Source organism: Ambystoma mexicanum, chromosome 3q (assembly GCF_040938575.1).
Source record: "Ambystoma mexicanum isolate Mex_15411 chromosome 3q, UKY_AmexF1_1, whole genome shotgun sequence".
In the NCBI taxonomy this organism is placed as follows: Eukaryota; Metazoa; Chordata; class Amphibia; order Caudata; family Ambystomatidae; genus Ambystoma; species Ambystoma mexicanum.
This window is the reverse complement of record NC_090926.1, coordinates 1,281,240,131-1,281,255,710: the sequence shown is the minus strand read 5'-3', so window position 1 is coordinate 1,281,255,710 and position 15,580 is coordinate 1,281,240,131. Positions and strand designations below refer to the sequence as shown.

The 15,580-nt window shown below is 48.0% G+C and overlaps 1 protein-coding gene across 5 annotated transcripts in view; it reads right to left on the bottom strand.

Annotated features, from left to right (window-relative positions):
- LOC138447877 (regulator of G-protein signaling 8-like) overlaps nt 1-15,580 on the bottom strand; it is a 658,995-nt gene that overhangs the window by 85,875 nt on the left and 557,540 nt on the right. For all 5 annotated transcript variants that reach the window (XM_069604341.1, XM_069604343.1, XM_069604346.1 and 2 more), the window contains one exon: nt 7,419-7,582. In XM_069604341.1, coding sequence (XP_069460442.1) covers nt 7,419-7,582 — 164 coding nt within the window. The remainder of the gene's footprint in view (nt 1-7,418; nt 7,583-15,580) is intronic.

The following is a 15,580-nucleotide window of genomic DNA, read 5'->3' as shown; positions in this document are numbered from 1 at the left end:
CTCTTACTGCTTCCAGGATATCCGAAATGAGAGGCAATGAGTAGCGGTCCTTGAGAGTACACTGGTTAAGGCCACGGTAATCTAGACATGGGGCCTCATTACGACCCAGGCGGTAAGTTACCGCCTGGGCCGTGACTTTACCACCATGGCGTAAACTACGTTTACGCCATGGTGGTTGGCGGACTTACCGCCCCATTCCGACCTTGGCGGGGCGGTAAGTCCCCAATCCCCATTTACCCTTCCCCATTCCCATTTTTGCCCCATAGGGCATAATGGGAGTGGGGAAGGCGTTAATTACGCCACCGTAAATTACGGTGGCGTAATTAACTCCATGGTCCCTTAGCGCCATGGATTTTAACACCTGCTAAAAGCAGGTGTTAAGTCCGCCATGGCGCTAAGGGACCTCGTACTCAGGCGGTAAGGGTCGGCGCTGTTTACGCCGCAGTAAAACCCTTACCGCCTGGGTCGTAATGAGGCCCATGGTCTAAGCTCCTTGGTATCTTTCTTGGAAACGAAAAATAACGAAGCGCCCGCCGGGGACTTGGATGGTCGTATAGTGCCATTTTCCAAGTTAGTATTCAGGTATTCCCAGAGGGCCCTTTTTCAGCTTCTGATAAAATAAACATTCTTCTGAAAGGGATCCCTGCTGAAGGCTCAGTATCGATGGCAGAATCCTCAGGTCTGTGAAGAGAAAGAGCTTGAACTATGGCAGTCTAAAATACATCTGTGTAAGCCTGATAGGCCCTGGGAATTTGGATGATGTTAGAGACAGTGACTGGACTCTGTTGAATTTCTTGCAAGTTTTCAGAGGACTTTGGTACGGGATCTAGGAATAAGCATTGGGACATACAGTGTTCAGAACCAAGAAACAAGGAGCCTGCTGCCCAATTGATGTAAGGGCTATGCTTCTGTAACCAGGGCATGCCTAGAACCATCGGATAGTGGGCAGATCTTATGATGTCAAATTTGATCCTCTCTCGATGGTGATTTGTAGAGAGTAGGATCTCTTTAGTTTGAAGGGTTATGGGTCTTGAAGATAGGGGTCTTCCATCAATTGCCTCTACTGGTTGCATCGTCTCTCGAGTTTCATGTGGAATGTTGTGAGTAGTGACCCAATCATTGTCGAACGGGAAATCATATTGTGCCTCCTATACTGTATGAATATATGTATATTGGCCTACGCCAAGCCGCTTACAAAGAAAATCTGCGTTGCAAGGTCTTGACCTTAGATCTGAGTGAACCACCATTTTAGGTCTATCCGCCATTTTAGATTCTCCCTCTAAAGTCACGATGTGTTCTAAGATGGTGAACAGTGTCATTCCGAATGTAACATGGCCGTCTTGACCTCTACGTACAAACTAATGTGTAACTTGCCTGCAGGCCACATGTTAGGGTCATGAACTGAGACCTTGTCCTCCGCTGACCTGTGTGTAGAGGATTACCTGTGCCAACGAAGCTAATCCGCGAGCACATGTTAAACACAATATATTCAAATACTGAAATATGAACACTTATTTAACCATATTGTACAGAAATGCATGAGAAGGCTCATCGAGGAATCCTAAGACATACTGTTGCCATTGTGACTTGTTGATGAATGTATTAAAGGTAAGCCCTAAATGTATAGATGCATGAACTCGGCACGAACCCTAGATCCGTGATGTATTAACTTGTATGAACTTGTAGGTGGGTTGAACATCATGTTTTGGACTGCATAAAAGGCACGACTATTCTAATGTACAGCCCCACTCACTGAGCACACCGAACAGGGCTGGAGTTCGCTGTGTTGTACTGAGGGCCGATAGCTATCTGTTGCTTTGTCCTTTGAAACTGTTCAGTTTAGAATAAAGATCTTTGTATCTTTCTTTGTAACCTGCGTTTGGTGTATTTCCTTTTGGGGTACTTAGCCTCGATATCTTTTTTTTGATTTCACATCATGATCTATGAATATACCCATGGCTCCGCAATCCACTAATGCCAGGATGGGATAATATTCTTTCTTGGAAGGCGATAGAAAGGCCTGAAGAATCACAAGCTTGTTTGGTCGAGGAGAGTTCAAGGAAGGAATTGATGTGGAGCAGACATCATTCTCCCGAAACTGTGCCCCATCTAGGATCGGGAGATGGCGTTTCCCGAACGCTGTGGAGGAGCAATAGGGCACTCTCTGACAAGATGTTTATCGGATGCGCAATACATGCAGAGTCCAGTGTGACTACGGCGCATCCTTTCTTGTGGGTTAATGGGTCCACGGAATGCCTCCAGTTGCATGGGTTCTGGATCTGAAGTCGGAGAAACTGCGGGTTCTGGGCTAGAAGGATGGTCTGTGACAGCTTTTTGGAATGATGAATTCGACTTCTTTTTCTCTGCCTTTCTTTCCGGGATTCGAAAATCTATTTGCAAGAAAAGGTTCAAGAAGGCCTGGAAGGAATTAGGGCGAGCTACCCTGGCTAGCTTGTCCTTTATTTCTTCGTTCAAGCCTCTTGCGAAAGAGAGTGGAGCTAGCTTCTTGGGACCAATCAGCTTCCTTCATAGGTTGTTTGAAACGGGTGACATAGGTAAGCAAATCCTGAGATCCTTGTAAAAAATCAAGTAGATGTTCCCCAGCGCTGTAAACCTGCTCAGGACGATCAAACATGACCTTTAGGGCTTCCATGAATCCATTGTAATCATCCAGGAGGGCGTCGCCCGAATTGACTAGGAGAGTTGCCCAGGTTAATGCGTTGCCAGTGAGGTGTGATATCATAAACCCCACTTTTGCTCTAGGGGTGGAAAAGTAGTAGGGCTTGAAGGTGAAATGCACCAACCAAGAGTCAAGGAAGGCACAAAGGGTCTTTGGAGAACCATCATATTTGTCCACCACTCCTCCCAATAAAACACTTTCCTTGGTAGCAGAATCACAAGACAATACCAGCTGCTTTAAGGCAGCGTTCTCAGCCTTAAGGTTTTGAACTTCTGTGGTGAGTTCCTGCATGCCTCGCATGAGGTCTTGAACGCGGCTTCCATCCATGTATCAGTATCCATTTTTAGGCGTCTCAATCTGTCACAAGTCTCTCCCCTTCTCACCTGTCTTTCCTGTTTGCTTGCAACCTTCTTTTGTGACTTCTTCCGCACGGTCTCGGATTTGTATAAGCCTGCGCGCGGGTCTTTGGATTCCAACGTGCTTCTTTCAGATTGTCCAGGATGGAAACAGGAAGAAACAATGTCCGCACGCGGAGGCATGGAACCCGTGGCTCGAGCGTGGGCGAAAATCCAGGAAAGTCTTGGGTAAGCTGTGGGATGAAAGGATAAGGAGGAGGAAAACAAGGAACTGGGAATAGAGATCAGGAAAACAGCCTCGAGCAAACTCCAGCAGCACACGTCCAGCTATGGCGAGCAGTAGCGTTGAGACGCGCAGAGCCGTGGGGGCGTGTCTGTTTTGTAGAATGTAGAGCGTGTAACGCAAAGACTGGTAAGCAGCATTGCGAATCAAGCGGCCATGTTGGAAGGATTACTGATTTCAATCCCCTATGTGTCAGGGACCACGAAGTCCAGAAGGGATGCAGACGGCGGTTCATGACAGAGGGTGGCTTAGCCTTCCAGAGTGTGCAATCTTAGGATGCACTGACCACCAAAGATGGTGGGTTTGCCTTCCAGATCCTGACCTTTTAGGACAGACTGACCACCAGAGATGGTGATTTTGCCTTCCAGATCCTGACATTTAAGGATGCACTGACCACCAGAGATGGTTGCTTTGCCTTCCAGATCCTGACCATTTAGGATGGACTGACCACCAGAGATGGTGGTTTTGCCTTCCAGATCCTGATTTCTTAGGATGCACTGACCACCAGAGATGGTGGCTTTGCCTTCCAGATCCTGACCATTTAGGATGTACTGACCACCAGAGATGGTGGTTTTGCCTTCCGGATACTTACTTGTTAGGAGGCACTGACCACCAGAGAGGGTGGCTTGGCCTTCCAGATTCTGACTTCTTAGGACACACCAGCCACCTTTGCCTTCCAGATCCTGACTTCTTAGGTTGCACTGACCACCAGAAATTGCGACTTTGCCTTCCAGGGCCTGGCTTCTTAGTTGCACTGACCACAAGAGATGGTGGCCTTGCCCTCCAGACCCTGACATCTTCAGATGCACAGATCATGAGAGATTATGTCTTTGCCTTCCAGACCCTGACTTCTTAGGATGCACTGACCAACAGAGATGGTGGCTTTGCCTTCCAGATCCTGACTTACTAGAATGCACTGCCCACCAGAGAGGGTGGCTTAGCCTTCCAGATCCTGACTTCTTAGGATGCACTGACCACCAGAGATGATGGCCTTGCCTTCGGGATTGACTTCTTAGAATGCACAGATCACCAGAGATGGCAACTTTGCCTTCCAGATCCTGATTTCTTAGGATGCACTGACCACCAAAGAGGGTGGCTTAGCCTTCCAGATCCTGACTTCTTAGGATGCACAGATCACCACAGATGGTGGCTTAGCCTTCCAAAGCCTGACTTCTTAGGATGTATGGTGGCTTTGCCTTCCAGATCCTGACTTCTTAGGATGCAGTGGCCACCAGAGACAGTGACTTTGCCTTCCAGATCCTGACTTCTTAGGATGCACTGACCACCAGAGATGATGGCCTTGCCTTCGAGATTGAAATCTTAGAATGCACAGATCACCAGAGATGGTGACTTTGCCTTCCAGATCCTGACTTCTTAAGATGCACTGACTACCAGAGATAGCGACTTTGACTTCCAGATCCTAGCTACTTAGGGCGCACTGACCACAGAGATGGTGGCAATGCCTTACAGATCCTGATTTATAAGGATGCAGATATCACTAGAGATGGTGGCTTTGCCTTCCAGATCCTGCCTTCTTAGGATGCAGTGGCCACCAGAGATGGTGGCCTAGCCTTCCAGATCCTGACTTCTTAGGATGCACAGATCACCAGAGATGGTGTCTTTGCCTCCCAGACCTTGATTTCTTAGGATGCACTGACCACCAGAGATGGTGGCTTTGTCTCCTAGACTTTGATTTCCTATGATGCACTGACCACCAGAGATGGTGGCTTTGCCTTCCAGATCCTGACCATTTAGGACGGACTGACCACCAGAGATGGTGGTTTTGCCTTCCAAATCCTGACTTCTTAGGATGGACAGATCACCACAGATGGTGGCTTAGCCTTCCAGATCCTGACTTCCTAGGATGCACAGATCACCACAGATGGTGGCTTTGCCTTCCAGATCCTGCCTTCTTAGGATGCAGTGGCTACCAGAGATGGTGGCTTTGCCTTCGAGATCCTGACTTATTAGGATGCACTGACCACCAGAGATGATGGCCTTGCCTTCGAGATTGACTTCTTAGAATGCACAGATCACCAGAGATGGCGACTTTGCCTTCCAGATCCTGACTTCTTAAGATGCACTGACTACCAGAGATAGCGACTTTGACTTTCAGATCCTAGCTACTTAGGGCGCAGTGACCACAGAGATGGTGGCAATGCCTTACAGATCCTGACTTCTAAGGATGCAGATACCACTAGAGATGGTGGCTTTTCCTTCCAGATCCTGCCTTCTTAGGATGCAGTGGCCACCAGAGATTGTAGCTTTGCCTTCCAGATCCTGACTTCTTAGGATGATCACCAGAGATGGTGACTTTGCCTTCCAGATCCTGAGTTCTTAGGATGCACTGACCCCCAGAGATGGTGGCTTTGCCTTCGAGATCCTGCCTTTTTAAACTGCCCAGACAACCAGAGACAGTGTCTTTGCCTTCCAGATCCTGACTTCTTAGGATACACTGACCACCAGAGATGGTGACTTTGCCTTCCAGATCCTGACTTCTTTTGATGCACAGATCACCAGAGATGGTGACTTTGCCTTCCAGATCCTGATTTCTTAGGATGCACAAATCACAAGAGATGGTGGTTTTGCCTTCCACATTCTGACTTCTAAGATGCACTAACCACCAGAGATGGTTGCAAAATAGTCACTGCAAATACCTGATCGTTTGGCTGAGAGGAAAAGGTGAGAGGTTTGCAAAGAGTGGGTGGCGGGGAACGGGTGGAAGGATGGACAGATAGTCTGGTCGCTCTATGAGTCTAGAGAAGGCAGAGAGGGAGGAGAATGTGGGGCAGAGTCGGCTGAGGTTGAGCAGGGCCTGGAAGGTCATGGAGGGCTTGCGAGGATGTGAGGGGAGAGAGAACATGAGATTACAGAATAAAGGTGAAGAATGATTTGGACTTAAAGGGGTTGATGATGGATACTTCCAGTCTGAGGTGGGCCAGTGTGGGATGACTTGTAGAGAATGGCGAGGCCTGCACCGGACCTGCGAGGCCAGATTCCGAGTTGAATGCTGTAGCTATTGTGCATGAAGACGTCTAGGATTTGGGTACCAAAGGGTGGTCGTCTGGTTTCAGTGATGAAGAGTGTGTCAAGACCCCGGGGGGGGGGGGTGAAGATGACTACCATGTTGGCTGCATGTGAGATTGTTCGACATGCGCGTCAGCCGCCGGTGCCCTGTAGGCAGTGATCTGTGGGGAGGTATTGAGAAAATGCTTGTAAGGTTGTCAGTGATTGGCATGGGGTCAGGGCAGATCTCTTGTGTATTTTATCCACTTGCAACAGCTGACCAACTGCAAAACGAAAGAGAAGGGAAGGCAGATTAGGAGGAGAAGTTAGGGACTGGGTTTAGGGACAAGGTGTGCAGAAAGCTAGCTTGAGAAAAGACAAGCAGTGCAGACTGTTGGTGGGTGGGGAAGAGGTCACGTGACCTTGATCCACTTGCAGTAGGTAACCAATAGGAAAAGAAAAGATGGGCTGACAGGAGAAGGAAGGGAAGTGGCATGCAAGGAGAGAAGAAAATGAAAGGCACTGATTGGCTGGTGGGCGGGGCAGAGGTCACGTGACCATGAGCCACTCGCTCCAGCTGATGAACTGCTTTTATCTTTCTGTGAATCCTTTAACCTACCCCTGAGTACTTATCCTGATCTCCCAATGCTATTCAGAGCACCTGTGTCCTACATCCTGTCCTTGAATGTTGCCTCTTGCCCCTGGTTGCCATTTCCTGCCCGTGGATGTTGTTTCTTTTCTCTGAAAGCGAAATCCTGCTCATGAATGATGTTCTGAGTTTTCCAATGCAGCATTCTTCCATTAATCCAGCATTCCACACTTAGGGCCCGATTCATGGAATTTCTTGCACGGTTCAAAGTGACTTTGCACTGCCGAAACAAACCCTGATTCATGGAACTGTGCAAACTGTATGTTTGCAGTACAAAATGACTTTGCACAGACATTGCACTGCAAAAATACACTTTGCACAGTTCCATGAATCATGGTTTGTGTCGGCAGTGCAAAGCCACTTTGAACCCTGCAAAACCTTCCATGAATTGGGCCCTCAGGGCATAAGCAGGCTTGCAAGTATGGACACTTTAGTCAGTCTCACCTCTTTTGGGGCCTGAACACCGATGAATTCCGCAAAGAGCTTTCGAGCTTCCAGGTCCACCGCTGCAAGAGAGGTGCTGCGGTACTTCTCACAAGCCAACCAGAAGTCCAAATTCTCCTCGCTGTACTCGGTCCTCAGGAAAGCGCGGAATGCCGACACGCCGGCTGCAAGGGAAGGCCAGAGGAGATTGAGGAATAAGAGAGGCGCTATATCTTCAGACCTGTGGAAACATTTGCTTTTTCAATGACATGTAGCCCCAGTCAGTACGCCCATCATCTCTGTTTGAGCAGACTCACACTTATACGCGTACTCCAATCCCTGCTGTTCCGTTCTATTGTGGCACCTGCACACGATGACTCTCTATTAGTGACCTTCGACAGCCATCAGTGCATATGGATTCTCTATCAGTGCATCTGATCCCCATCAGTGTGGTCAATGGATTCTAAACATTAATCAGAGGCCACAACCCTCCGAATCAGCGCATTCCAACCATTGGTTGATTTCGTTGAACCAGACATTTAGTGGGAGTCGGCCGAATTGCCTCCTGCACCATGCGAGTACGAGGATGGGTAGAGGCTAAAGCGCCCGCTCAGCCCTCACACCTCTGCAGCCCAAGAGCCTACACAACCATAAAGGTAAAAATGGCACAGTGTGGCGATATACCTCCTTCGCCTTTTGTGGTAAGGTGGGCCGAGGAAAGGCTATACTCTTAAGAGGGTTTATAGTCAATGCATCGAAAAAGATGCATTGACTATAAAAGCGTCGCCAGCCCATCTTTCAGAAGTAAAAGTGCCTTTCCATCGAAACCAGTCCATCGAAAATATAAATGGACTGGTTTTAATGGAAATGCACTTTTACATGTAAAAGACAGCATTTTCTTGTAACGTTAAAACGTTACATGGAGCTGTCCATTGCTGAGATTTTGGCACTGGCCAGCTCCGTGTAACTTTTTAAGTTTTATTTGTATATTGGGGGGGTTCCACCTATCCCCCCAACCGCTACGCCCACCCCCTTACCCTAACCCTAACCCAAACCCCAATCTAACCCTAGCCCTAACCCTAACACTAAGCCAAACCCTAACTCTAATGTAAACATTAATCTAACCCTAGCCCCAACCCTAAACCCTAACCCTAACTGAAACCCTAACCCTAACCCTAATGTAACTCTTAATCTAACCCAAGCCCCAACCCTAACCTCAAATCCTAACCCAAACCCTAACCCTAATCAAACCCTTATCTAACCCTAGCCCGAACCCTAACCAACCCCTAACTCTAATGTAAACCCCAATCTAACCCTAGCCCCAACCCTAACCTCTAACCCTAACCCTAACCCTAATTCTAACCCTAACCGTAACCCTAACCCTAATGTAACCCTTAATCTAACGCTAGCCCCAACCCTAACCTCAAACCCTAACCCAAACCCTAATGTAACCCTTAATCTAACCCTAACCTCAAACCCTAACCCAAACCCTAACCCTAATCTAACCCTTACTCTAACCCTAGCCCCAACACTAACCCCTAACCCTAACCCAAACCCAAACCCAAACAATAACCCTAACCCTAATCTAACCCACAGTTTTATATTACTCATTTCGATGGATACATCTAATTATATTCAACAAAATGGACATTCGATGCAATGGCATTTCGTTTCTTATAGTTCAATGGTATGGTGTTAGAGGCCTTAGAATTCGATGGATTGACCAGATACCTCTTAAGAGGGGTGTGAATGTGATTCAGTAGCGGCCCACACAGCAAAGCAAAACAGTCCAAAATAAAGGAATGTGCAATCTAGGTTCTATAAAAAGCATGTGCAAACATAACTACGCTGAGTACACTACAAAACCCCACCCTTGTAGAAAGTACACAGAACAGGCAAGACAGCAAGACGCAGCACTCTGGGTAATGAGACAGGGGGAGACAATGATATGTTCTTGAAGGGAAAAAGGAATGAAGGTAACCTACCCAGTCTATAGGGCCCAAAAAGGATCAGGGGGCAGTTATCAGGCAATAATACCTTTGCAGTGTCTTGGCGGTTTGCCAACGGTGAACTTGGCTTCTTGGTGCTGTTCAGTGGTGTGATTCTGTTCGCGAGGCAGCCATCGTGCTAGTCCAGCGGCAAGCAAGCGTCGAGTCAGGGACGAACGGGAGGGTGCTGAAGCTTCACTTGTTCCTCAAGCTATGCGGATCGTGGCCGCCACCAGGTTCCGGTTTGACGGTGGTAGAGCTCATGGCACGAGGTGCAGTTGAGTTGGTTCGATGCTGTGTTCAAAGGATATGAATCAAGGGGAACACCAAGGTCGGTTCGGCCGTCGACTGGATTGGCAATGAAAAAGATGGCAATTCAAATGGCGGTTCAAGCATTGCAGGTGCAACAATGGCTTTTCTTTTCTTGAGCCGAGGCAACAAAGCGCAACTGCTGGCGCCGTGCAGTGGCAAACTGGTTTGAACAGGCGAGACATCGATTTGAAGATGGGTGATTGCGTGTCAGGCCCTACTAAAGTCATATCAGAACGTTTATTTTATGTGGTGGGGAAGTTGAGGGTTCTTTTCTTTGTTCAATGTTTGTATATGTATATCTTTATGTATAGATTTTCCTTAATAACCTGCCAGGAGGAATTCCAGCCCCCAATGCAAGATGGTGGGAACAATGGAGAATTCTAAAGGAATTGCGGAGAGAGGCAGGAAAGAACGTTGTGGGCTTTCTACACTGCCTTCAAGATTAGTCTGTCGATAAGAAGGTCCAGTTTCTTTGGGGATCCTTGGTAGGGCCCAATTGAAAGGCTTGCAGAATACTGCAGACTGCCGTTTGAGAATTGAAGGTAGAGGAAGACCCACAGAAGAGTTGGACTCACAGTGGGACTTTGCCAGGAGTAAACATGGTGGGAGCACGGCTTGCTCAGTTACTGATTTAACTGAGAACGGAGCGTGTGGAACTCTGTGTGCTTGCGCACACAACATACAATGGGCCTCATTAGGACCCTGGCGGATTTCGCGGTGCTAAATGCACCGCGAAGCACGGCGGAAAGCCGTCGATAGCGCCATGGGGGTTGGCGGATTTACCGCCCCATTCCGACCTTGGCGGAGCGGTAAATCCCCAATCCCCATTCTGCCCTTCCCCATTCCCATTCTTGCCCCATAGGGTATAATGGGAGTGGGGAAGGAGTTAATTACGCCACCGTAAAATACGGTGGCGTAATTAACAACGAGGTCCCGTAGCGCCATGGTTTTCTCCGCCTGGTAAAACCAGGCGGAGAACGGCGCCATGGCGCTAAGGGAACTCGTAGTACGGCGGACGGGTCCGCCGCGATTAGCGCTGGCGGAAACCCACTCCGCCAGGGTCCTAATGAGGCCCAATGTCTGGCCTGAAGCAGAGAGGAGAAGGCCGACTACATTATCTCGCGCATCGCATGATGTTAGTTTGGCGGATCACGTTATGGAAAGGCTTTGCGATCCATTCTGTGGAACTGAATTGCGTAACAACGTTTGTGTCATTATCAGCGATGGTCTCTCTGCGCGGGAGTGTCGATTTTGAGTGAGATGGGCCTCTATTCCCTGCACCCGTGCACGGCAGCAGCTGCTTTCCGTGCCACTACTCTCTTACGCCCAAACCCTTAGGAGGAGAACGGCATCACCAATCTTTCAGTGCACACTCCGCTTGGCAGTGTATGTGTAGGGAACCGAGAAAACTTTGGGTTCGGCTCATTTTTAAGAAAGGAGTGTTAGTACTAGACCTCTGTGCCAATTTCGACACAGTCACCAATAGTGATTTGATGCACTGACTGCTTCTCTGGAGAAGCAGGTCCTACAGTAGATCTCCTTCTTTTTGCTGGGAAGATCTCCATAGAGATCTATTGGACTTTGCCATTCAATGACCATCCCAGGCAAGCCAATTCCCCCGTTATCTTCTGCATTCTATCTCGCACCGGCATTCTCAATAGCATTAATGTTGCCTAACGCCCAGGCAGATGACAAACAACTATACATTAGTCGAATTACCCTTTGAGACTCATGCCAACCAGCCAAACTAGGCCTTGGAGTCAGGTCAACTTCCTGAACTAGGTCTGTGAGTCAGGTCAACTTCCTAAACTAGGTCTCTGAGTCAGGTCAACTTTCTGAACTAGGTCTCTGAGTCAGGTCAACTTTCTGAACTAGGTCTCTGAGTCAGGTCAACTTTCTGAACTAGGTTTTCTGAGTCAGGTCAACTTTCTGAACTAGGTCTCCGAGTCAGGCCAACTTCCTGAACTAGGTCTGTGAGTCAGGTCAACTTTCTGAACTAGGTCTCTGAGTCAGGTCAACTTTCTGAACTAGGTCTGTGAGTCAGGTCAACTTCCTAAACTAGGTTTCTGAGTCAGGTCAACTTTCTGAACTAGGTCTCCGAGTCAGGCCAACTTCCCGAACTAGGTCTGTGAGTCAGGTCAACTTCCTGAACTAGGTCTCCGAGTCAAGTCAACTTCCTGAACTAGGTCTGTGAGTCAGGTCAACTTCCTGAACTAGGTCTCCGAGTCAGGCCAACTTCCCGAACTAGGTCTGTGAGTCAGGTCAACTTCCTGAACTAGGTCTCCGAGTCAAGTCAACTTCCTGAACTAGGTCTGTGAGTCAGGTCAACTTTCTGAACTAGGTCTCTGATGCCGATAGATTCTGGATGAGATCAAGATGGTTGCAGCCCAAGCAGCACAAGACAAAAACAATCCCATCATGACCCTCTTCTGCTGAGAAAACCACGGTCACTTTCCAGTCGCCCTGTCTGTCACCCCGGCCCAGAATCTTGCAGTCCATATAGATGCTACTATGTCTGCAGATTAAAGGGATTTTGAAACCCTTTGCTTCCAAATCCAGCAAGGGCATCATGTTGCTCTTTGCTGCCATCACGTGAAGACAAGGTCTGGAGCCCGGGCCATCAATCCAATAAGCCCCCCAGGTAGCAAACCTAGAGACAGGTTTAGAAAACTGGGAAAACAGGGACATTGGCAGAGTACCCTCTCCCAAAAATGGGGCTCGCGATCCTCTGGGTTTTTATAGGGTTTTGCATACAGGGGTTCATACAGAAAAGACAGCAAGATACACTTAGTTGTGTACTTTCCCAGTGAGGTTCTTAACAGAAAGAACACCCTCAGGGATTGGGGGCATGGCTTTACCGAGCCGTGCAAGACCTGTACACTTATGCTCTGCCTACCCACGTGGCATAAACGCCACCTGCAGCGGCCCAGACCCTTGCGGACCCGGTCCCTAGCAGCAACGTAATCACCGCTCTAGTTCTCAAGTCAGATGACCTTGGCTTCATGTGGGGCGGCCCAAGCCAGCGCCCCGAGCAGATGCGAGCCTCGACATACCCTTTATAAATCTGAGTCTTTTCTTCCTCAATTTCCTGGGTCTCGCGCGGCCTCGTATTCCCGACTCCTGCTTCTATGCCGGTACAATACATTTCCCTTCCTGTCAAAACAGAAATGCTTTTTCTTTTCAAAGGTGCTCATTCAGCATGGTTGCATTTAATTTCCCCTCACTTTACAAATGAAATGCAATCTCCTTTGTGGGTGCCAGGAGGAGGGTCCTGAAGCTTCTGTGATGGCAGCCCCAGCAGGCAGAGAAACATGAACATGGCGGCAACAGTTACTGTAGTCATGTCGTCCACATAGAGGACTCCACCAACGCAGCAATCTGCGTTGGAGGGGAGGTCACGTCAGAAACCTTAGGCATTCTTACACAGTTCCACTCTTTTTATTCTAATTTGTATAAATCCGAAGCTCCAGAAGCACTCTTACAAAAAGAATATTTAGACTTGGTCACTCTCTCTCTCAACTTACGCCAGCAGACAGTCAGGTGCTCGAAGTGGCCATAACTCTGGACGACGTACTTCGGATTATCTGGGACACCCCCGTAAATAAGTCACCAGGCCCAGACGGTTACCCAGCCAGGTTTTACAAAACATTAGTAACTTATTAGCCCCCATATTGACCAAATTATACAACTCGTTTCCACACACAGGCCAAATTTCCCCTTCCATGGATAAGGCGAAAATAAGCCTCTTCCCCAAACCGGGAAAAGATGCAACTAACTGTGGGTCATATCGCCCAATTGCCTTAATTAATATTGACACAAACATTTTTACTAAGGTTATGATATGATATGATAGGTTATTTATAACGCGCTTAATACACAGAGGTTTCTAAGCGTGGACCCGGGGATCGAATCTGTGTTGCTCTGTGTTGTCTTGTTTCTAAGGCAAGCACGTTGCCCCTGAGCTATCCTCCCGAGACGTTTTGCTAACCGGTTAGTTGACCTTATGCCCTCACTCATACATCCCGATCAAACTGGCTTTATAAAGAATAGGCAGACACACGATAATATCCGAGTGTATCATACTCTAGAGAAAGTGGAAAAGTAGCAGTTGTCAGCAATCCTCATCTCTATAGACGCGGAAAAGGCTTTTGACCGTATGGAATGGTCGTTCCTTTTTTTAACCTTGACTAAGATGGGATTTGGACAAAAGTTTATCGGGCTGATTAAGGCTAATTATAAAATTCCAACTACACGATTGCTAATAAATGGCCACATATCCCCCCTTATTATTTTACAACGGGGAACCGAACAACGGTGCCCTCTGTCATCCTGGGTATATGCACTTTATTTAGAACCATTACTCGCCAAGTTTCGGCAGACATAGGGAATAAAAGGGATGCACTTTTGCGGTATTTCTCATAAAATTATGCCTTATGCCGATACCATGCAATTTATGGTAGCAGGACTAGCAGGGCTCTCTCACACGTTGCCGGCAGTCACTCGGGAATTGGAGATTTTTGGCGGGGTGGCAGGTCTAAATGGTATGGTTTGGTAATGTATATTTATTAAGTGCCTATATGCAAGGCAAGTGTTTCAAAGCGCTCAAGGAGGGAGGGAACAAGGGGAAAAAACTACAGTCATTCAGAGCCCTTGAATTTCTGAATGATACAAGTCTGCAAGGTAGAGTGAGTGCATATAGTACAGTTAAGTGTGTAGATAACAGCAAATAGATCTGTCGACGATTCTGCAGTTTTCCCAGGTGGATTAGGTGCCACCATACAAGGAAGGGATACAGTGAAGACAGATAGACGGTCATCAAAGGAATGGAGTGTTCAGATCGTGCAAGTGCACAGACGGAACAGGAGAGGGAGGGGGAAGGGGGAACAAGTGCAGGGGGGGGTCCAAGTGTGTCCAGTCAGTAGGAAACTCTGGTACGCACTGAGAGATGCCATTCACATGGGTGATTTACCAAGTGCAGTAGTGATGAGGTGAGTGCAGGCCCAGAGGCAAGTGCGAGAGGACTGGGGAGGGTGCTCGGGACCTGTAAGACTCTGAGGTACACCTGGCGGCCAAGATTAATGCAGCCAAATCCGAGATCCTAAACGTATCCCTCTCACCATCAGAAGTGCAGGACCTAAAGGAACATACGCAACTCGGCTGGGCACTGGAGGGGATAAAACTACTCAGAGTAATAATAACCCGCACACTCAAAGGTTTATATGCAGCTAACTACCCCACCTTGATGCGTGAAATAGAAGGGCAGTTAAAGAGGTGGGATCCTCTTGCCCTCTCATGGTTGGGTAGAATACATTCAGTAAAGATAGTCACTCTTGCCAAAGCCCTGTACACTTTCCAAGCATCACCTATCAAGGTTCCCCTGTCGTTTTGTTGTAGAATACACAGAGCTATTTTGGCATTTATATGGCAGAATAAAACCCTGCGCATAGCCTTAAGCACGCTAATGCTCCCAACTGAGAAGGGTGGTTTGAATCCCCCCAATTTTTTGAAAGTACTATCGCGCTGACCAGGTAAGGGTGAGTAAAGAATGGTCCTTGGGTGAGTCAGTGAAAAGATAGGTACAGATGGAACAAGCGGTGGGAGGACCTAGGCTCTGTATTCACTGTGGTTGCCAAAAGAGAGGGCCCGGTTACCATACACGTGTGTGTGATTACGGGTACAGTAGAGGAAACCTGGGACGCAGCAGTTCAGAAGAAGCATAGCTGGACGACATACCCCTCACCACTCACACCTATGTTATTTGCCCCTCAGCTTACCCCGGGCATCAAACCCATTGCTTTCTAGGAATGGAAACAGGTAGGATGCGAAAAACGCAGAGACATGTTTCAGAGGGAGGAGGTTAAATAATTTACCCAATGCAAACAA